This window comes from Macrosteles quadrilineatus, unplaced genomic scaffold, assembly GCF_028750875.1.
Source record: "Macrosteles quadrilineatus isolate MER2022 unplaced genomic scaffold, UCM_ALF_1.0 Scaffold_4__1_contigs__length_99947679, whole genome shotgun sequence".
Lineage (NCBI taxonomy): Eukaryota > Metazoa > Arthropoda > Insecta > Hemiptera > Cicadellidae > Macrosteles > Macrosteles quadrilineatus.
This window is the reverse complement of record NW_026542597.1, coordinates 35,002,869-35,027,379: the sequence shown is the minus strand read 5'-3', so window position 1 is coordinate 35,027,379 and position 24,511 is coordinate 35,002,869. Positions and strand designations below refer to the sequence as shown.

Genomic DNA, 24,511 nt, shown 5'->3' with positions numbered 1-24,511 from the left:
ATGTTATGATCACTTTTTTAGTAAATTGTAAACCAATTTGGCTGCCTGGATATTTTTCCAGGTGGCCTTACGATGATTGTTATTATTTCCTATCCTATTAGTCCTGCATTTATGGCTGAATATGTACTGAAAGAAGTGTAACGTATTTCGACCCACGGCCACGGTGGCCGTGATACTATGGTCAATAAAGTGATGTGGAAAGCACAAAGGGACCTCTTGTCGGAGATAAAAAATGTTCAGTATGGCTGATATAAGTAATTAAGGTAGAAAATATCGAATTTCGGGGTTTTATCGATTGTTATACCTCAGAACATGACAGTATTGGTTAAAATATCAAATTGAAGATGCTAAAGGTCAAAATAAATAATTTTGATAGCCTTTACATGGTCTGAGAAAAGGTACCTCTTGTCGCTCAATGTTATTTCACCATAACGACAAGAGGTCTCATTTCTAATAGTATTCACTTTTTAAACAGATTTTAGTCCAAAAATTGAATTGTCCTGCATTCTAGTGGAAATTTAGAGAACTACATAAAAGTTCAGTTCACGGAGAACAAAATAACTCACAAATTTTGTAGTCCCGGCAAGAGGTACCTTTTCTTATCTTATGCAGAAATAACATAGGGCCGACAAGAGGTCCCTTTTCTGATATGCGATTTTTACGACATGCTTCAATAAAACAATTATTTAAATGAAAATTACTGAGATAAGACAACAATTTGTATTGCTTCCAAAGAGGACATTATAAGCTTTCTTTTGATACCAAAATCGTTTTTTATTAATGTATTTTTTTATCGAAATATCGTTTAGAGCATGTTTCTTATGTATCTATTCGAGATATTAGCTCTATTTAAGAAGCATACCTTTGCTATTCCCCCCCTCCAATCCGTGTCGACGTTGTGTACCTGCTGGGATGGCGATAACATCTAGGTTTTTAAATTTTTTAATCTCCAAGATGCCCCGAACAACAATCAAAAGTCAAAATATGTTACACTTTCAGGGGCTGGAATCAAGACCTGATGAGAATTGTTATTTTCCCTATATATTATATCGGAGACTGCTGCGTATACCTGCAGGTTCAATCCTTTCAGATTGTTAAAGTTTGATTCACTTGGTATGATCGGAGAGAATTGAGATACAGAAGAAACATGGAATAGTTAACTTAAGTTTTGTGATGTGTCTGATGATGCAAGCGTAGCTGGCGATAGACCTCATAAAATTAAAAATGCATTAAATATTGGAGAGGTTTTTTTATTTTAAATAAACTCTGCCAAAAATATGTACTGTAATGGAAAATGTACAGACTTCTCTATTTTCACCCCACGCTGTGAATACAAATTTGATTGGAATTTCTGTCATTCGTTTTGATTTTCTGGTTGATTTTGTCACCAGCATAGCAACCAACATATAATTTCCATGTTCATTTTGTAAAACTTTAAATTCATTTTTGTGCTCATTTTTTAGTTTATTTTAGTTTAAATTCAGTATTCGTTGATTTTCTCTACGATTAACGCGAGCTGAGAAAAAGGTTTTCATGTAACATGCTTGCCTATTAATGTATAGGATTCAGAATTCAATCAGTCAGGCACCTCTTGGCCAGGCACAGGCATATGAAATAAAACTAACTCTGTGTATACTGTGTTCAGGAATACATCGTTTTCCACAGACAGTTATATTTACGTTTGTTTTTAACCAACATTTTATACAAGACTCAAATCATAATTTATGAAGACTACTTGTTGCCTTCTCACCAGTTAGGATTCAATCGAAGACATGCAAGTGGCATATCATGCTACCGTTGAGCAAGTTCATGGACTTAGTGAATTAATTTGTTAAGGAAGACCTTGCAAATAAAAAGGTTGTAGCTGTATTTTTAGACGTAGCCTAGGCATTAGATAAAGTGTGGCACCCAGAATTATTGTTTGAAATTAAAGCCTTGCTGCCTTACACTTACTTAAGGGTGTTGAGGTCATATAGTTGTAGAAACGTTTTTTTTTTTCAAATTAAACACGAAGTTATGTAGTTACAGATACTGTATACCTGAAATGTAATCAGGGCCGGGTACCCCTAAACCAGTTTTGTACCTATTATATGGTTTTATATTGCTATTGGTAGCTAAATGGTTATAGTGCTCACCTACCACCTCGGCCACCTCTAACTCCAGGCCTGACCGCGGCCTGGTAGAATCAGCAACGACGCAAGTAGTGTTGCTTAGCGCCAGATGTCCCATAAGATAACATGACAAACAGCTACCATTAGCTGCCACCAAACAAAACAGCTGTAACAACACTACTTTCGATGTTGCCACTTCGATGGCCGCGGCCGCAGCCTGGAGTTAAAGGGGCCGTGCTACCACTCAAACCGTTAACAACGGTTTGATCTTGAGAAAAGTCAGTACATTTTCATGGTTCGAAACCGGACCAAGCTGTTCAATCATTGGGCTTTAAATAAATCATCCTAGGTCAGGTGTTTTGATTTTGTGTTGAATACACGTGTTTTAGTGCTGTGCCTTATTTTATGTGAAGGATTCAAACTTTGGACAAGTTACGTTGCTAAAGGGTAACAATATAAGTTATTACTCATTATTAAGTTGTGTGTTTAATAATTATCAATATTTTGGAGGAAATATGTGTTAAAAACGTTTTTCTTTTCGTTTAACCTTCTTCCAAATTTGTTTGTTTACTTTCTTTTGTTTACATTGGACATGGATCCATCCAAAACAAATCAGCTGTCTTATACTGAAGCTAATATGAGTCAAAAAGTTGTTGTTGACCATGACTACTGCAAATTAAATAATGATGTTGCTCCTAGTACTGACGAATCTATTTTACAACAGGATGATGTTAGTGGATGGCAAACTGTCCCTACTTCCCAAAAACGAGGATCAAAATCCTCTTCTGAACAAGACTCTAAAAAATCACGTCAAAATTCTGGTAGTTTTACCTGTCAAACCAGCAATGTTTTTGAGCCCCTTAGTACAAGTGATCAGATGGACGATGACACGACTAATTCGCCCCCTCCTCGTCAACCTAAACCTCCCCCTATATTTATCTCTGATGTTGTAAATATTAAAAGTATGGTGTCATCAATTGAAACAGTAATTCCGAATGATAGCTACACCTACCGCTGTCTTAGTCACAACAAAGTTAAGATCAATCCCATGTCAGTAGATGCTTACCGTGCATTAGTACACAGACTTAAAGCTCTAGAAATAAACTTCCACACGTATCAGGTGAAGCAAGACAAAGCTTACCGTGTAGTTCTGAAAAACATGCACTACTCAACTGACACCGGAGATATTAAAGTAGCTATTGAAGATCTAGGATTCAAAGTGAGAAACGTAACAAATGCAAGGAACTTCAAAACAAAAACTCCTTTGTCCGTGTTTTTCATTGATCTTGAACCCAAGGAAGACAACAAATCTATTTTCAACATGGAATATCTGTTGAATGCTAAGATTACCTTTGAACCCCCACTTAAACGTTCTGATATAGTTCAGTGTAAGAACTGTCAATCTTACGGCCACACCAAGTCGTATTGCTGGTACAAAGCTCGATGTGTCAAATGTGGACAACAACATGATACCAAATCGTGTACCAAATCCCGAGATACACCTCCTTATGTGCTCTCTGTAATGGCAACCATCCTGCCAACTATAAAGGCTGCAATGTTTACAGAGATCTTAAAAACAAAACTTTCCCTCCTTTGAGAAATAAATCACAACAGTCTTCATCAAATGAAAACATGAATGCAAACAATTTGCCTTCCAGTAAGGGTCCCCACCAGTCATCTCAGTCACCGTCTCAGCCAAGGTCACATGAACTGACATATGTTCAAGCTGCTTCTTCAAATCATTCTCCCACTCCCAGTGATAGCGTAATTCAGGTTGATGTAAACAAAACTCTTCAAAATTTCTTTGACCGGTTTGAAAAATTGATGCTTCAACAATCCCAACAAATAGGTTCGCTATTGAACTTATTGACCACTGTCGTGTCTAAGTTAAAATGAATCAGTTCATACGATTTGGTCTCTGGAATGCCAATGGCTTGGTCAAACATCACCAAGAACTTAAAGCTTTTATTATACAAAACAGAATTGATGTCATGCTTATATCTGAAACCCACTTTACTGATCTTAGTTACTTTAAAATTCCAAATTTCTCACTTTACCACTCAAACCACCCAGGCAACGTTGCTCATGGTGGCAGTGCTATCTTGATTAAAAACTTCATATCACATTATGAATTGCCCAAATATCAACACAACCATCTTCAAGCTACCAGTATAGTAATAGAAAATAGGTCTGGACCACTCACTATATCCGCAATATATAGCCCACCTCGTCATAACGTCACTTCCCAAAATTTTACAGACTTTTTTAATACACTTGGCCCCAGGTTCTTAGCAGGAGGAGACTACAACGCAAAACATCCCATGTGGGGCTCAAGACTAGCTAACCCAAGAGGTCGACAACTATTGACATCAGTCACCAATAACAATTTTCAGTTTATATCAACAGCTGAACCAACATATTGGCCCACAGATCCTCAAAAAATTCCTGATTTGTTAGATTTCTTTATTACAAAAGGAATTGGTCGAAACTATATTGATGTGAAAGCAAGCCTAGATTTGTCGTCAGACCATTCGCCAATTATTGTCACCTTAAGTTCGACTGTTGTGTGTAAAGAACAGCCTCTTAAGCTGTTTAATAAATCTACTGACTGGGACATATTTCGAGACAGAGTAAATGAAGAGCTTTCTCTAAAAATACCTCTTAAAACTCCAGATGACATTGATGACGCTGTAGAAAATTTTAACAATGTAATTCAACAATCTTGCTGGCAAGCGACTCCTAATATACAAAACACAGGAACCCATTTAATTTCCTACAACTATCCATTACATGTAAAACGAAAAGTTGCTGAGAAGAGAAGATTAAGAAGAATTTGGCAACAGACTAGAAATCCGAGAGACAAAACTAAATTTAACAGAGCAACCCAAGAACTTAAGAGGGATCTGAAAAAATTAAAAAATGAATGGTTTTCTGAATATACAGGTAATTTGTCACCTGATAAAACAACAAACTACTCTTTATGGAAAGCTAGAGGGATGAACCGTCCAAATATCCTGATACCGCCTATCTCTAAGTCCGATGGAACTTGGACAAGAAACGATATTGAAAAATCTGAAGTGTTTGCAAACCACTTGGCCGCAGTGTTTACTCCCAATCAAAATCAAAATAATAATTTTAATAATCTTGACGAAATTCTTGAGTTCATTGACTCACCAAATCAGTTATCACCTCCAATAAAGCCCTTTACTCCCTCAGAAGTCTGTAAACTTGTAAACAAATTAAAACTGTTTAAAGCCCCTGGATACGACTTAATCACGGGAAAAGTAATGAAAGAGCTTCCTAGAAAAGCATTCATATACCTGACACTCATTTTTAATTCAATTATACGGACTGAGTATTTCCCGTCACAATGGAAAGTCTCAGAAATAATCATGATAGCAAAGCCAGGAAAACCACCCCAACAAGCAAGTTCATATCGACCTATCAGTCTACTTCCAATAACATCCAAATTGTTTGAGAGGCTCTTCTTGAATCGTCTACTTGAAGAAGTAGAGGACAGAAACTTGATTCCAAATCATCAGTTTGGGTTTCGACGGGAGCATTCCACAGTTGAACAAGTACATAGATTGGTTAATACGCAATTAAAGAAGACCTTGAGAAAAAGAACTATTGTACAGCTGTCTTTATCGATGTAAGTCAAGCCTTTGACAAAGTTTGTCACACAGGCCTACTTTATAAACTCAAACTGAATCTTCCTCATACATTTTTTTATATGACAATTAAATCATACCTAACCGCCAGATATTTCAGAGTTAAATTTGGAGATAGCATTACAAAATTGTACCCAATTCAAGCTGGCGTTCCCCAAGGAAGTGTTCTCGGACCTGTACTATATACTCTGTTTACAGCCGATCTACCTGAAAATGTGAATACTTCTGTGGCCACTTTTGCTGACGATACAGCTATTTTAGCGTCCCATCCTGATCCAGTGGTAGCTTCACTTAATCTTCAAAATTCCCTAGATGACTTAGAAGAATGGTTGCAAACATGGAAAATAAAAGTGAATGAGAGCAAATCTACTCATGTGACCTTCACTACCAGATTAGGTACTTGTCCTCCTGTAACCTTAAATAATGTCCAAATTCCGCAATCCCACGATGTGAAATATCTCGGCATGACGCTTGACAAAAGATTAACCTGGAAAACCCATATCTGGAATAAAAGAATGTACCTAAATTTAAAATTTAAAAATCTTTCCTGGCTCCTAAATAGTAAATCAAAATTGACCATTGCAAATAAATTATTACTATACAAAGTAATACTGAAGCCAATTTGGACTTATGGAATCCAACTGTGGGGAACGTCCAGTATGTCGAACATAAACATTATCCAACGATTTCAGTCAAAAGTTTTAAGGTTCATTCTTCAAGCCCCGTGGTATGTTAATAACAATATCCTTCACAAGGACAGTGGAATTCCTACGGTTGAAGAGGAAGTAACCAAATTTAGTGCAAAATATCTAAAGAAACTTGAAAATCACCCTAATCACCTGGCTCTAAACCTCTTGGACAACAGCACCAGTATATACAGGCTAAAAAGGATTCATGTTTTGGATCTAAGCACACGTTTTGTTTGAACAATTTAATTTTCCCTTGTTTATTTACATATTTATTTTTTCATTGAAATATTTTTAAGTTAGCTCTGTCAATGGACAGAGATTAACTAACGTTTTATTAAAAGTTGTTATTGTATTTGCTAAATGTTCTAAAAATGAACAGATTGTAAATAAAATTGTGATAAAAAAAAATAAATAAATCATCCTGATCTAATGAACCAGCTGATCTTGACTAACAGCGCCACACAAATCATCTCACAAAATTCCACACTCATCTTTCACTCATATTTGGGTAAAAATACGCACCTAGGTGGCGTCCCATTTAAAATAATTGATTGATTAATCTTACTAATATCATAAATGTTTAAGTTTGTGTGTTTCTTTGTTTGTTTGAAGTTCAATCACGTATTAACTACTCGACGGATTGGGCTGAAATTTGGTGTGATTATAGCTAACATTCCCGATTAACATATAGGCATATTTTTTTCTCAAAAATCCTTTCGGGATCCGCCCCCACGTTAACCTTATGAGTATTCATATTTAAAAGGAATAAAAGTTTTTAGTCATTTGTTTTAACTTAACAAGTTGGTTCTATGGTATGCAAAAGCATTAAAAGTTATAAGATTTATCAACAGGGCTATTACTTTTTTTGAATTGATGGAAACAGCTAATTCGAACCAAGCAACAACAAAAATCTATGATATGCAATGATGACTGTTAAAGTAGGATTGTTTACATTTACTTTTATGTTTTTAATTTCATGAATCATTTATTTGTGATATTTTGCGAATCTTTAAAAATGTATGTTTCTCTATTGTTTAGGTGAAGTGGTAGAATATTATGGCTATAGAGTAAATTTAAAGAAGCAAATTTTATCAAATCTTGTCATCCCCCATTGCAAACGCAAAGCTTGAGTATAACTGCAATAAGCATTTTATACTTATAAATGCTAATCTCGTACGAAGGACGGGTACTCTGCTAGTTGTATAATATTTTGCTTACTTTGTATAGTCCCAACGTTTGCAGATGAAACAGCTTTTTTGATAATCCAAGGCTTCTATTTCGATATCTTAAAATTTACAGGATAAAATTTGACTACCTGTCTCACCGACTACAAAATTTAAAAAATGAAATTAAACACCTCAAGTTATATTACTATCACTACAACTACATGAATCTCCTTTGTTTGAAGTTATTACTAGAGGTTAAAATACCTTATAATCCGTCAGTGTGATCAAAAAGTCACCGATGAAAGGCGACCTGTTTCAACCCATCAAAGGGGTCATCACCAGGCGTTGAATGGACACATAATTACTCCGAAGAGGACGTCATAAAGTCAATAAATACGAAACGAAGAACAGTTAAAACAGTTTTAAACACATTTTTACAAAAACACGTGTGGCCACAAATTGACTGCGCGGCGGACGGTATGTGCACATTGAGTTACAAGTCCATACTGTCGTCTCGTCCCTGCCGTCTTGTCCATCTGTCATCCCCCTCCCCTTCTTCCAGCTCTTATCAGGTCCTTTCCGTGTTTTTATTATTATTTTTTCAATGCCAACTGCTGTTTTATATAACATATTGCTTTCAAAAGAGGCTTTTTCGTTCAAGATGTGTTGGGGATTTTTCTTTGCCAGCTTTGTAGATCTCAAATTATTCTATTACGTTCAAGTGTTTACTGCGAAGTTTTATAAATAATAGTTTTGTCAGCATATCTGAAAGTATGCACACCAACTGCTGTGCTTAATATAAGAAGGTTTTAACTGACAACGATAAGATCCCTGTGCGTAGAACGGTCACACAGATAGTTTAGGTGAAACAGCTGACTACATTCTTTAATTCCCTTTAAATATGACTACTCATAAGGTTAACATGGGGAACTGCAGAGCCACTGGGGTGGAGCCCGAAAGGATTTTTGAGATAAGAATATGTCTATATGTTAATCGGGAATGTTAGCTATCATCTTGCCAGATTTCAGCCCAATCCGTCCAGTAGTTAATGCGTGATTGAACTTTAAAAAATACCCCCGTCGCAGCAAACCTGCATACTAAGCGAATTCCCATTTACCCGGCTTGATTTCTACTAAAATATTCCCTATAAATTTTCAGATTTATTTCCTATTTAAATAACATTAATTTTAGTGAGTAGCTAGGTTTGCTGCTACGGGGAAGATGTCGAGGTGTGTTTTTTCAATTGAAATATTGATAGCTTAGTATGAAATAAGCCAAATTGCCAAATTTGATTAAGATGATATATCCATAAACAAGCAAATTAGAACAGTTTATTTATTCTCCATTAGAATAACATGGGAATTTTAAATTTACAATTTTTTAATTTTCTCCGTAGTCAATGAACGTTCAAAAAAACTTCAATATACTAAATTATTTGTTTTTTTAAGCTCTTCAAAATGGTCTAGAGAGAAATTTAGAAATTTAAAGTTTTTAGGGTCAAAAATGATAAAACCCCATTTTTACCCCATAAAACCCCCCATAAACCCCTGATCCCATGGTCCGATTATGCTGGTTCGCGAACTCGTTCGAATAAATGTAGGTTTACACGTTTGTACCAAATTTCATCAAAATCGGATCAATTTTGCTCGAGTTATCGCGCTAACGGACACATATATAAATATATATATATATATATATATATATATATATATATATATATATATATATATATGAATTTGAACGGATGGTGTTTTTGGCCTCTGGGGACCTCAAAACGAAAAAGTAAATCGGTCCCGGGTCTAGGTCTTACCATGAGACCTACGGTAATAGCTTATTCCCTATATGGGAAATTCACTAAAACACAAACAAACACACAAACCTTCACATTTATATTAGTAAGATTATTACATAACATATTATAACATATTATAACATATTAGTAAACTAGGGATTATGTTTAATCTTAGATAAAACATTTAATCTATGGTCATTAGCCATATTACATGTCAGGGCAAAAGTCAAATAACCCTAACGCCGCATCGTATGGCCGTATTCAATAATATAATCTGTCTTATACTGTACTTAAAAAGAGTATAATTCTCAAAAAATATTCCAAGTAATGGATAATAGTTATTGCATACTCGCAATACTTATTTACAATAGTGAAGGCTATAAAAATATCATGAGTTAACATTATTATAGCTCAGTGGAGTTAACTAACAATATATTTATTAGATTTTTATGCTTTATATTTTATATGTTTGATTACATGTGCTACAAGCTTGTATCACTTAAAATCTTCTTTCCGTATAAAAGCTCCAGACATATGACGTCACCTTATTGATCGTGGAATAAGGATGAACCGATGAACCAATAAAGTTGGAATAAAAACCCAGCTCTGTGTCGCCATTTTGTTGTAGGTGTAAACCATTCTGAGGCTTGGATAATTTCGTTTATCTGCTTAGATCCGTCCCTCATCTTTACAAACTAGTTATCTTTGTTTAATTCAAACCTTGCCCATTTGAACGGACCACGGTAAGTGCCAGAATATCCTTTGAGTTTTTGTATATAAGGTCATTGAATGTTCGCTTGAAGTGTCGTTGTAAGTTTTTCTTCCGTTCTTTGTCAATTTTCATACATTTTCTGTTTTGAGCTTAATTTGATTGTATTTCCAATTTCTATCGACATCTACTGGAAAATAGCACGTATTTATGTTTATTGAACATGTTTTTGTTTACTATCTAATGTTTTAAAACACCATTTAAGTGTTTATACCCTTAAATGTCTATCATTTCCGTGATTTTTCTTGTGAAGAGCATGTCCGAACTGCTCACACCGAGAAACTTAAACTGAAATATTTTGTTGTTCCGCGTGCTGAAACTTCAACTTAAATGATTATTCTGATCAGTTTTGACAGTTTATATAGTATGCTACATATTAAACATTTCCTATGCTGTTAGGTTACAATTTTTTGAAAGCCTTCTTTGGGCCTTGTTGGGCCCCTGGTCTTAGTTTAAGCATAGCATGCAGTTTGGATACTAGGCTTTAAGGCTACTGATATTATTAGAGTAAGATCTAGGAGTCCATTCAGGGTGGGGCTAAGTTTTTTTAAAATGGTTTTAACAACAGCGCAAATTAGGCCTAACTTAGCACAGCCCACTGCTACTAAGTTTATGTACTGTAGGCCTAACTCAGGCTGCAGTAATGAATTTCAACTAATGAAATAATGAAATGAACTAGGCCTAGCATTTTATTGATTTCCTACATAGCCCAGTCAATAAAGGTTTTGTGTCAAAACAAATTAGCGACAGGCAAAACTTATATATACCAATCGTTAGTACCCAACTAGATATACATTTCCCCAAAAGTCCCGAAAAATCTCCCCGGTGCTTTCCCCCCCACCCCCCTCAAAGTCAAAATTGCATGGTTTTACTAAAACACGTCTAGTTTACGTACGAGTTGTCTAATTCGGTTAAATAATAGCTTGTTGTCTTTAGAATTAAATTTATAATTAAATTTACAAAAAATATTTACACGATTACCGTAAATCTAACAGTTTTTCCGTAATTTTAGTGTAATTGGTGAAATTGCGAAAATATTGACACTGTTATTTTGGATTTTCTACTGTATTTTGTTTATTTGCGAGAAATTAAAAAAATAGTTAGTACAGTATATAGGTTGTAGAGCGTTTTCTAACGAACACATAGGCTACATATATATAAGTCCAGGATTCTGATGTAAATGTTGGCGGTAGTGTAGCCTAAGTAGACAATAGTCGGAGCGCTCGGCGGATGACCCTGCAGAGCCGCGCCAACGGGACCGTCGAGTATTTAAGATAAATAAATATGGACAAATGCGATTGCATGTTTATGTTGATAGATTAATTTATATTATTTGGGACGCTATATTATAACCCTTACTCTTCATTCAATAAATTTAATAAGGTACCGGTACTATAATTTTATTTTTAAGAAAACTACCTATATCGTTGAAAACGAAATCAAGGCTGCCAGTTTTAGTTCAGGTGAGTTTCACTCCAAACCCTTGACAATGTATTACATTATCCACCACCTATGGATCCGCCTTTTCCCGGTCTGGAATTCTTAATTTTTATCTCATATTTTGACAAAATTTATAGCAACACGCCTCCTTGCCATTTATGAAACTTAGGCTAAAAACTAGACTGAGTTTTGTTTGTTAGGCACATTTTCCTGAGAAGGATGATATCAGTTCGTTTTATTGATACCCAGAATCTCCAACAAACCAAACAAAAAGAACAACTGAGAAGAGCTACACAGAAAACTTATAATCAGAAATCATAATTATTACTGATTCAACGAGATGTGCTACTGCAAAAGAAAACTTTTTGGGCAATAAAAAGAATAAAAGAAGAATGCTGCATGCCGTATCGTTGGAGATGAAACGGATGGGTGTTACCACATAGTCATTTACTGCTGAAGAGGACGCCGGCTACATTGTCAAGATCACCTTAAGAAAATCAAATCAAAACTACAAAGTTATTGTTGTTGGTACGAACACTGACCTTCTAGTCGCGTTGGTAGCTTTGGCTCCGCCAGGGAAAGACATATATCTTTTTAAACCTAGTTGGCCTAGTAGTGCTATAGTGTAATGTTTGAAGGCTAGTAAATGATCGGTAACGCTAGTAAGTGATTGGTTATTTGTGGATATAAGAGATGGATTATTATTTGTACATGTGATAACTGGGTGTGACACCACTTCATCTTTCTACGGCTTAGGAAAATTGAAAGGAATGGACGAGTCAAGGTCTTTACTGCTGCTAAGAGTCAGGCAGTAGTTTTCAATGACAAAATGCGTCCGTTAAGCGGTACGGTAGTTGACTAATGGAGAGACATTTGTGTTAGGAATCTATGGGCTGGATAGGTACGCTAATTTAAATTAAGCTCTTTATTTTAAATTCACTATAATGACAAAGAAAGCCTCTTAGAGATCCAATTTTGATCTGGCCCTACTGCCTCCCACCAGTGAAGCATGTACTAAGAGTGTACCTACAAGTAAAAAGGTGGATTGGTAACAAGCTCTTGCCAACTAAATGGGGCTGGAAATAGAATCCATCAAAGAAAACGAAGGAAAAACTAAATCTCTAAGACTAGTAACTAGTCATAAACCAATAACGCCAAACAAACGGTTAACGTTAATTTCCTGATAATGTAAGCAAACATGCGGAAACTATTGCGGGTGTTGTAAGTTGGACACTGTAATGGTCTAAGGTAATTTTTGGCGTATTTGCAATCAGGCCCTCTGACTCCCTACTCTTCAACTGAGCAGGGTCTGTCCTCTCACTTCTTGTTTTTCTTATTCTTCCCAAGTATGGACCAACAGTCTTCATCTTACTATCTCTGCTCTCTTCTTCTCCCAACTTCTGTCCCTTCTTTTCCTTCTTCTGTTATAGGAGACCCCACGTGTTAGGTGGACCGAGCTGAGGGGTGGATAGCACCAGGCCTCTGTAGAATGGTGTCTGAATGGTACTTTCACGAAACCATGCGCCCTCCTGAAGTTATCAGCCTTACCTGGACATGCAGGGCTCTGTCCAGGTCGACTTCAGATCCCTAGCGAGAAGCTCGAATGTGGGGTAGTACTGCAAGTCATGGAAAGGGAAGTAAAATGCCCCGACCTTTGAAGAACTACCCGAAACCAGGAGATCCTGGTGAAAAGGGCGATCCTCGTAGTGTAGGGCAGAGCAGGACATGAACCCGCTGGTACCTACGCTTCTTAGAACAGGGCATGGATCCTGAAGAAGCCAGGAAAAAAGAGGAGGAAAGGAAGGCATCAGCAGCTCAGGACAAACCGGTGCTTAGAAAGGAGAAAAAGGGCACACAAGAAAGTACCCCACCCCTGAATAAGAACTCTTTGAGAATGTTGACAGGTTTTCTAACTGGACATTGTAGGCACAGAGGTCCTCTAGGAGAAAAAATGAACATTGTTCAGGAAAGTGACTGCCGATTCTGTCAATCAAGGGAAGAAACGCCCAAACATTGGCTGAATGTGATGCAGTTTGACGAAAGAGAGCCAAGAACTTGGGAATGCACCAAGTAGCAGTTAGAGATTTACCAATTACCGCAGTTAGAACTCGACCTGACGCTGAACTTCATTAAGGAGTTAGGATTGGGGATGGTTCTCTAGGCTAAGACTGGAGACTAGTTTGGAGGACACAATAGATCTTACAGGTCGCACTGTAATCTTCCCCCCAGGCATCTTTAGTACCATTATAAGTAGTGGTCTGATTTGCCATAACGCGTCTACAACCATTGAAGAGGACCAAAACGAAGATGAGTAAAGATTAGGTCTCTTAAAGGGTGGGAGGGTGGTACTGATGCTATAAATTTTGTTAATATGAGAAAATTTAATAATAACAATTTATTCAAAACTGCCGGTTTTGCCAGACTGGGACACGGCGGGTCCATAGGTGTTGGATATTGTAATACCAGTTCAAGGGTTAGGAGTGGATATTTCGTTTTGAACCATATAGGGGGGGGGGGGGGAAAGCACCGGGGGGATTTTTCAGGACTTTTGGGAAAATGTATATCTAGTTGGGTACTAAAGATTGGTATATAGTTTTGCCTGTCGCTAATTTGTTTCGACATCAGTAATATTCTTACCCGGTCTTTATTGACCGGGCTATACAGGCCTAAGTGTCGGTAATGAATTGCAGAGACCTATGTCTTGGGCTTAAGCTTAGATCTAACAGTTGACCAGTTTGGGTAGGCCTACAGTTCCTCAGAGACCTACAATACCTTAGCCTATAGCCTAATACAGATGAAATGTTAGGCTTACTTAATATGATCAGTTTCTGTGATCTCTTTGAGAAGACTTTAACACTGTAGCCCACTGCAGTGGGTTAACTTAGTTCAGTTTGCCCTAACTTCGGGGTAAACTTAGCCTAACTTAAATTAGGCCTAGTAACTTAACTTAGCTTACCTAAGTAAACAAACAACCTTGGCCTTAGGTTAATATGTAGGCTACATAAGGTAGGTAGCCTAAGTAAGAGTAGGTTACTGGTTATGGGGTCAATCTAAATGAAATCAACCAATAAAAAAATATTTTATTGCTGACATTATTTATTTAGGCTAATTTTTATTTGCTTATTTTCTGTTACTATACCGGTATATATCTGAGAGCAAAAGACAATAAGTATTTTCCAAAATTTTTTCACCAATGCTTTGTCTGCTAGCGGTCATTTTGTGTAAGAAGATTGCGCATTTCACACGTTTTCAAGGGTTAGCGATAAGTCTAATAACTTTTGTATTTATTAAGATATCAACTTGAAACAAAAATCATATAATTCTAAATCAAACCATCTACAATTAATGTTATGACCAAAGTGTTTGTATCTTGTAAGCAAATTACCTAAAATTTGACCGAAAAATTAGGTTTCAATTAGAATAAATTGCCGACTTTATGAATTTATTTCCTTTGGAAGGGATGAAAACACATCTTCAATATTTTTTCCCCACAAGGATGTAACAGGTAATTAGGCCTACACTTAGAAAAAATTTGAGATCTGTCATTTCCATCCTTTAACTTTTACGAGCCTTAAAATATTGTCGTTTTAGCAAAATATCAGTTTTTTGGAGTGCTGTAGGCTATCTCAAAAAGGACTAAACTTAAAAATTTGAAATTTTGTCATAATATACTTCTAATAGATAGCCTAATAATTGAAATATAAAAATTCATCATTGTGTTTTGAGCATTATTTTTTTTCTTTTTCTTAAAAGCCGATCATCATACTAGCCTATGTTACAGATATGGCGATTTCCGAATTGCCACATTAAAAAGAGTAGAACAGAAAAACTAATTACTTAAGCCCTATAAATACCTTTATCAGCATATTAATAGGCCTAAATTGTATCCTAACTAACTTAAATAAATGAATAAATGGAATCGTGTAGAAATGTTTCAAAAATTCCAACAATAAGGACTAAAATATATTGAAAAAATTTGTGTTGAAAACTAGATCTGTGTTGGCCTACTTAAATTTTTGTTTATTTTTCTTGACTTGTGTAATACATGTTAAAGTAACAGTTACAAAATATTTTTGGTTTGTGTGCATAACAGTCCCTTTGAGAGTTTTGGCGGAACTAACTTTGCAACATCTGTCCAAAAGACACCACTGTGTTGTGTAATCGCGATATTTCTTCAGATAGGTAACTTGATGCTTAAATGTTGTAGCCTCGACCTGTCATAGTTGTAAAAATTCCATTGGTAATAACTTCCTCAAAATCTTTGTCACTGGTACCCAAACTCTGTCATCTTTAGAAATCTTAAATATGAAGTATGAGGTCCATGGGGATAGAAGAAATGGATCAACAAGTCAGCGTTTTCAAGACTCACATCTTTGACTTCACCAATATGGCTTGTAAATGGACTTGAAGAGTTATACTTAAGCAGATTTTCCTTTAATGATTCTAAGTAATTGTGGGCTACATAATTAACTACTACAGTAGTTCACTTAAGACACCTCTATTCATTTTATTGTTACAGTAGAACCTCTTTAATCCGAACCCCCATAATCCAAACGTCAACTAAATGCTTCGTTGCGGTACTCTATACACAGAACAGTAGTTCTATATTGTAGGTACTGTATTTAATGTACAGTACTGTTTTATTCACTATGTTTACTACTGTATTAAATAAACACAGTATTTTATATTATAAAGCATTTTTCACTTTTCCCGTAACAATTGTAAACAATCCATTTAGAATGATTTTAGCCATGTTTTAGCTAAATTTTTATGTAAAAACAACAATATGTTTAGTAATCCAAACTATTCAACAGTCCGAACTACCCCCGGTCCTAATTAGTTCGGATTAAAGAGCTTCTACTGTATTACAAATAGCAATCTGTTTATTTGCTCAGATATGATAACTTAGCATTCTAATATAACCGGTAAAATTAGTATTAACTGTGAGAAGAGTAAGGGGTTCATTTTTCCCTGTGTATACTCTACTCAGGGCTCGGAGTCTAAAAAAGTCAATGTTTATAAGTTGAAACTTAGTATGATAAGGGCTATGTAAACATTTAAAAACATTATACTTATTCTTTCACTATAAATGTAAATGAAACTTATCAGAACAATTAATTTCATTAACAATGCAGTTGGGATGATGTAATAGAGGGCTTATCTTACAATAGTTCTGATATCTCAATGTAGAATAATAAACCGTCTATAACCAACAACTCTTGAGTCCTAACCCAACATATGGAGAGTATTATGGCTTGACTTAAAAATATGTTGTCAATCATAATTTTAACTGTGTTGGCTATAATTTTAAAAGGGCAAAAGGTAACATTCTGTTACTTTGAAATATACTACAAAAGTCACTAGTCAGTTAATAATTTATCAAATCTAAACTGATTATTTTTTTTGTAAGCCAGCAAACCAGTTTTTGTTAGGCCTACTGGTTTTTGCTTAAGTTTGCAAACCAGCATAATCAGACTATGGGGTTTATGAGGCACCCTAAAAACATAAAATTTTGAAATTTTTTTCCAATCAATTATCTAGGGTAGAACTAAAAAAAAACAAATAATTTAGTATATTGAAGCGTTTTTGTATGCCTAACAGGGTATAGGCTGGGATGAAATTTGTTTTAGCAAAAATGCTACAAAATCTTGGACAACTGTAGCAAAAATATTATTCTTTTAACATAAAAAAAATTGTTACATGTTTGAACATTACATCTTAAATTTTGTCTGATGCAAATTGTCTATAGCCTGCAAAAACAATGTAGCATTTTGAAGTTATGTATAGCAAAATGCTAAAACTGTTACGGCAGCTTAAACCCTGATACCTAAGCCTAACAGTTACAGAAAAAATTCAAAAAAAGTGTAAATTTAAAATTACCATGGAATTCTTATGGATAATAAAAAATTCCGTAGGCCTACTGTTGTAACTTGCTTGTTTATGGACTTATTTTTTATGAAATTTAGAAAATTTGTTTACTTTATACTAAGCTATCAATTTTTAACAAAAACACACCTTATTGTCTTCCCTGTAGCAGCAAACCTTATTAGTCACTTATTAAAAATTGGTAATAATTTTTAAATAGGAAATAAATCTGACAAGTTTAAGGCAATAATTTAGTGGAATTCCAGCTAGGTAGGCCTAGTTGGAAATTTGCTTAGTCTGCAGGTTTGCAGCTGTGGGTGTATTTTTCTTTGGCTTCACGAATCATTAAGACGGATGCTTTAAGATCAGCAATCTTATCTCAGAGGCTATTTTTGGTGATGGGGATTTAAAACATTAACTATTACATAGCCCATCCTAATTTTTCCAACTCGCACAATGGTTCTTTCCTTATTTTTTTATGTATAGGCCTTATGTTTTTATCTCGAACAAGGCCTAATTTTATAAAAATTTAATTAAAACCTAGGGTTGAGGTTTTAAGCAAAATCTTTTAAGAGTCCTTGGAGCCTAGAAGTTCTAACTCATAAAACAATAAAAGACCTACAAAGCAAATTTCTAATGTCACAGTATACTAGATATTTAAATTTCAATCACTCTGGTTTTTTAAAAAAAAATTTGAACAGTAAATAACTCTTCAGTGACTGTTTGAAATTAACAAAATTAACAACATTGCTGTTATGGCAGGCAAATCCAAGATGGCCGTTAGCTTCCATAGACTCCCTTGGAGAACAATTCAAAACTACAATAAACATTTCTAATCTCACAGTACTCTAGATATTTAAATTATAATCACTTTGGTGTTTGAAAATATTTTTGGATGATAAATAACTCTTTAGCAGCTGTTTAAAATCATCCAAGATGGCCGCTAGCCTCCAAGGACTCTTCACTATCAATAGATGATAACCATTTTTGGAACAATTTAGGTTGTTTTTGATTCAGCAGCTTGCTTTAGGTACGTCCGATCTTAATAACCAATAACTCAAATGAAAGCTGGTATTCCACAGAAGGTTCTTAGACCGAAACAAATACCGGTACCTAGGATAATGTTGTTAGAACTGGTGGAATAGGTACATCTTTAATTGTAGTAAGAATTAAAAAAATCTAATTTTTGTTTTTTGGTCAAGTATTACAGTAGGCCTAGATAAATTAATGATGATGGTCGATGGCAAATCTGTGTATGCATACTGGTTAGACTTTACCATCAATTCTTTCTTAAATCATATGTTTCTAATTATTAAAAAATGTTAATGTTTACTTTCAAAAATGTAAATACAAGTTGAGTTGAGTGAGTAAATCAATGTGAAAACCAAGTCCACTTTTTCTGAGTTATTATCTATAATTTCTTTACATACCTTTAATTTAAGACCAAAATTATCTGGACCGACTTGGAAAAGAAAAACCATTATTTATTGGAAGGTCAAACCTTGTGTGCATTACAAGCACACAGTCATTGCACTCTTTAATACACCAGATATTTATATCATTGACTTTTAAAAACGAAAAAAAAAAACAAATGATGGTAAATCTAACAGGTGATTCAGTTTGATTGAGCGGTAGACCCTGTAGGTGAAGTTCTGAAAATTCAATAGATGTGGTACTGATAGAACAAATCCAAGACATACTAGACTAAGAAGTAAAAACAACGTCTATGTACCTAAACCGAGACTAACAATATTTAAAAAATTCTTCTTATATTTGGCTCCCACATTTTATAACCTTCTTCCCGAGCCCATCAAAGCAAGTGAAAACGTCAATGTATTCAGCAAATTAACACGAAACTACTTGCTCGAAATAGATAGTATAAAAACATTTTTTACCTCATTGGTCTAACAATACATCATAGTTATTTTTAATAATCTTGCACTTATTAAGTCAGGGATGCTCGTTATGTTCAAATAAGCTGTAAGTTCAGGACACTCCAAAATAGTACTGTAATCGCAAAGATTGACAGTATAGGGTCAGTTTTCAAATAGATAGGTAGATAAGGTTTTGTTGTGATAGGTTGCTGTGTTAAAGCTATTGTTTGAAGCCTAGTTTTATATATTGTTTTTAATTTTGTAATAAAACTACTGTGGTAATGGTGATGGGCTGGACTTTCCAACCACGAGTTGCTCCAATTACCAAAAATGTTTGTTTCCCGCACAGGTTCTGTAACCTCAGGGCTTTATTGTTCGTCATTTAATAAAATAATTAGTTAGATTTATGTTGTGAAGAGTATTTTTGTTTTTAGTTTATATTCGAATAAATACAATAACATGTAATACTTATGTACAACCTTAGTGTATAAATATGTAGCCTATTGTATTGTACCTGTTGTATTTGAAAAGAACAATAAAGAATTTTTCAATTCAATTCAATTAATTATACTAATAAAGTTTAAATACAGGTGTATACTTACCTGTTGAGTAGGCTAATGCTTTTTTGGGTTATGCTTCTTGGGATTGTATAACGTTCCAAAAAACAGGATCACACGACCGCCGCACCTACCTTTAGGTTTACCTTTTTACCTTTAGGCCTATTTGAATACGTGATCCTGAGGCTAAGACTGTTAAATTTGTCTTCTATCAGACAAACATTCTTTAGCTTACTATTATTTTTAAAGATTTATTGAAGGTATAATTAGGAGGTTCTTTATGAATTTGTGTTCTAAACTTCTCTCTTTAAAGGTCCCTATTTCAAATCAAATCAAATCTCATCAAAGTTTTTTGTACCAGGATGTAAAGTACAAATGAGTTTTAGCCTACATAGGCCTTTTAGACTTTTAAAATACTTAAATTGCAAAGGTAACTTTTATTTACAGGAAAAAGGTTCGTTCTACGGGTCTGTTTCTTCTAAATGGTTCCCTGCAGACAGCATGTCTACACTGTCGGGGCTTGCAGCAAAAGGGGAGAAAGGAAAGTCAAAATTTCAATCACTAGACATAAATAACTTATACAGGGCAAGTAGGGTGAGTATCTTTCAAACTGAATATTTTATTTCTAGATTTAAATAGAGTAGAAATTTTAATTTTCTCTAAATCAATTATCAGATTATTAACTTATATTTTCCAACATCCTACTTTAAAATAGAAATTAGTGTTAGTTGTGTTAAGATAATTTTTATTTGAGGAATAAAATGTAATGTATTTATTATTGGTTGATATTTTTATAAGAGAAAACCTTGAACCTATAATCATTTGATTTTCCTCTCACATGGGAATTTGACTGTGATTGTAGAAAGAATTTCAAAATAACTCAACATGCACAGAAAACAATGAAAAAATAATTTCTTAAGTATTAAAGTTAAAAGTTCTATAAAAAAAATGTGTTTCTCTCATCTCGACCAGAAATTTTAGCATCAAGATTTCTAAGAGATTTTTGTTAAATGAAAAAGCGTGGAAAACTTAGGAAAACAATTTCATAGTAGACCTTGACTACACTTTTCAAAGAACGAACATAGATCTCACTCCATAACTTAAAAAACCTTACCAATAATGACAAATAGTGTAAATTCTGCTCTTTACATAATCCCCTACTTAATTGATCTCATTCAATAGAATCCTAGTACGGAAAAAATAAATGTTGCTGCCCAAAATGTAACCATAAGGTATTTACACACATCTGTTTCCAGGGAGAATCTTTGGAAACCCACCAGCACAAGAACACATCATCCCGTCGCCATGGCATGCAATCTTTGGGGAAGGTTCCCTCGGCTCGACGACCTCCAGCTAATTTGCCAAGTCTGAAATCTGAGTACAGCGGAAACGATCCAGCAGTCAGTCTAGTGCCCAGTGGCGGAACAGGATGGGGAAGCAAGCCAGGAGAGACTGGCCCTGCGCCGACACCGACATCTGCGCCGACATCGACTACAGCTACGGTGACGAGCGCGCCAGCCACCACTGCGCCTGTCACTGTCACGTCTCCGCCAACCACGGCCACTCCTACACCCACAACAACTACCAGCCAGGTGAGAACTTTGCTATAATAGTCAGCTGCTTTCCTTTGCTTTTCGTTCAGTATGTGAAAAAATATGATTAGGTATTTTTGTCACCATTATTTCCTTGTCCAGTATGTTTCACCACAATCCACGTCATTTCACTCGCTTGTTTTAACAGTTTAGAGGAAATTACAAAAATTATATAATATTTTCATTAATCTATTCCCAAGTATTTTTTATTTAGTAAGCGATGCTTGCTGTTATTAAGAAGAACAATTAGCGGAATTGTTATTTTATTGGCTTAGTTCAGACGTTACAAAAATGAGATATTAGTATAACGAGACACATTTACAGTCAGGTGAGATGGAGAGTCTAAGAATACTTCCTTCTAGGCTCTTGAGCAATCATTGACTATATTTGTGTGTTTACTATTTGTTTTGTAAGATTTTAGGTCATCAAGTTTTTTTAAGGAAACTGTCCACACCCATGTCTTGTTGCTTTCAAATGCCAACTTTTTATAAGATAACATCAAAAATGGTTAGCCTAATGACAAACAGTATCTTGGGCCAGAGTCGACAATTAAAAGAAAAAAGTCTATTTGAAGAATTTTAAGAGAATAATTGACCAAATTTCCTTTCAATCAAACATGTAAACTAGTTAACTGTTAACTAGTTCAGGGTGTCCACCCGATTGTAAGAAATTATGATTGCCGGAAAGACAAGTGGATGTTACCGTGATCGCAAGAGCTTTTGCCGCAATCGTTTGAGACGCTTACAACGTTAGTGCAATTCTGGCGTTGCCACCATCGCAAGTAATCATCACGGTTGTTGTGGCGATCCTGAGAAACTGTCACAGGTGTTGTCACGATCATGGTATATCATCACAGTTAATGCCGTGATGTTATGAAATCGTCACCGGTGTTGTAACGATTGTGGTATATCATCACAGTGTTGCTGTGATCGTGATAATTAATTAAAGGAGTTAACAAAGGAGTTAACAAAATTGCCAGAAAGACAAACGGGTGTTGGTGTGATGAAATTACATTAGTACCGTACTTATGTTGCCGTGATTAGCGAGACTGGAATTCATCACAAATTTTATGGCGATTTCAAGATATGATCACCGGCACCGTTATTAGGGATGCAATAAATGGCTATCCATTTTAAAATCTACTCCTTTTGTTTTACACTTAAATTCAAGATTAAGTTTCCTAATTGTTATTCAATTATCTGGAAAACAATACTTAAAAACCACTCTTTGCTGCAATCTAAAATGAATTTTTCAGTATATGTCTGTGACAGTGTCGGACAAAAATAATAGTAAATTTTTTAATATATTTGTGATTTGAAGGGACATGTTGGCGACAAGTCTTGGAGCTCTATCACATCAAGCGGTACGGAGAACTCTCACTCCTACCTGGCTCACCAGTCGCCGTACTTCCAGCAAGAGTTTCCGTCTCTCTCTGGCGACGGGTCTCAGGGGAAAAGCGAACCCCAACATCTACCAGGGCCCAGTCTCCGTCCTCAGAGTGAGTTAATGCTTCTACTGTCCTATTCTCGTTAAGTGTTTGTATTCTTGCGAAATTGCCTTTAGTATTGATTTTAAGTTTTGGGAAGAAACAAAATGGCGGCTGTACTGGTAAGTTTTAATTTTTTGAAAATTTTTAATTTTTTTTTTTTTGTCCAGGAATGATACCTTTTAGTCTGTAGAGAGTTCGAGGGACACTCTGTAGGCCTATAGACGAATTTGAACTAATCAGGAGTTGTTAGCTTCTGGGAATAATTTAAATCAGTGCCGGGTAAAGGTCTTGCTATAAGACCTACGATGTTTGTTTATTCCCTATTTGTGTAATTCGCTAATATTTCCTTTCCCTATGGAAAATTTGCTTCAATTGCTTTGAATGATTCTTTTGCACTTTTAACTCACAGCAATTGTGTGTTTTTATTTTTTTTGTTTATTGACAAAAAAATCTTTACATTTTTAAGGATAATCAGATAAGTACATATAATAGTTTTGATATACGTCATAATCATAGTTATTTTATGTTTATTTTCTTACTTGAGGAAATTAAAGAGTCCAGAGCTGAAAAAGTTCTAACAACTGATATTTTTTTAATTCTTGTGGAAATCCTGCAATACGATGATGGATGTGTGTTGCAGCGGAGGGCAGCTGGATGCAAGGGGGCGGCAGGCCTCAGGGGCAGACGGGAGCCGGGGCTGGCAACCAGCAGGGGACTGTTCCTGTCCCGGGCCCCCACCTCCCACAAGGGTTGGATGTGGGTGGCGGACGGAGCAGCTTGGGCCCTTCTGGGGTGGCCGTGGGCCCGGCAGGCCCCATGCCTCCACATCACTATCGGCTCATGCCGCCATTTGTAAGTAGCACTTGGTTCATAAGTAGTTTTGTTAAAAGAAAAGCTCTGGCCAGGAATATAGATTTGAGAGAAAAGGATTTTTGTACAACTCCCTTAGTCTGCACTTAACCAACCAAGTCCATGTGGAACAGGGAGTACGTCCTGGACATTATTGTAACTGAAGACATCTTCCCTACTTAAACCTTTCTTGGTTGAAATACTGCCTTTTTTTTTTTTTTTTTTTTTTTGTAACTATACTTGACAAAGTCCCTTAGGGGATGAAATATTGTGTGCATAGTGTTTTTCTACTTGTTCTATGGCCTACCCACACTTTCAAGGTAAGCTAGCTGCTATTCTCCTTTTTATACTTATTTAATTAATTTGTTTATTTGTTCCACTCTTGGTAAGAGTTGAAGTATTTCAGAAGGTATTATACATAGTTTAGGGAAAATTGTCTGCTAAACAAGATTATAGTTTTCCAATTATTAGGTATTTTAATTTTAACAAAGTGACTGTTACAGATGTTAAGACACAACCACCCGTCTGGAGGTTTCAATCCCAACTTTCAGCAGCATGGACCCCCTCGGCCACGGATGCCCTACCCGCCTGATACTAGGTAGGCCTACTTATCAATGATTCATGTTACCATTGGTTTACAAAATCCA

General features: G+C 35.5%; 1 protein-coding gene across 13 annotated transcripts in view; it reads left to right on the top strand.

Moving 5' to 3' along the window:
- Window positions 1-10,016: 10,016 nt before the first annotated feature.
- The window catches only part of LOC128993481 (protein PRRC2C), a 59,438-nt gene continuing 44,943 nt past the window's right edge, over window positions 10,017-24,511 (top strand). For 8 of the 13 annotated variants that reach the window (XM_054417402.1, XM_054417409.1, XM_054417403.1 and 5 more), the window contains exons 1-6: window positions 10,017-10,172; window positions 20,382-20,528; window positions 21,191-21,526; window positions 22,847-23,024; window positions 23,656-23,867; window positions 24,368-24,462. In XM_054417402.1, coding sequence (XP_054273377.1) covers window positions 20,436-20,528; window positions 21,191-21,526; window positions 22,847-23,024; window positions 23,656-23,867; window positions 24,368-24,462 — 914 coding nt within the window. In that variant the 5' untranslated portion in view covers window positions 10,017-10,172; window positions 20,382-20,435. The remainder of the gene's footprint in view (window positions 10,173-20,381; window positions 20,529-21,190; window positions 21,527-22,846; window positions 23,025-23,655; window positions 23,868-24,367; window positions 24,463-24,511) is intronic. The other 5 variants (XM_054417401.1, XM_054417408.1, XM_054417406.1 and 2 more) reach the window with 1 other exon arrangement.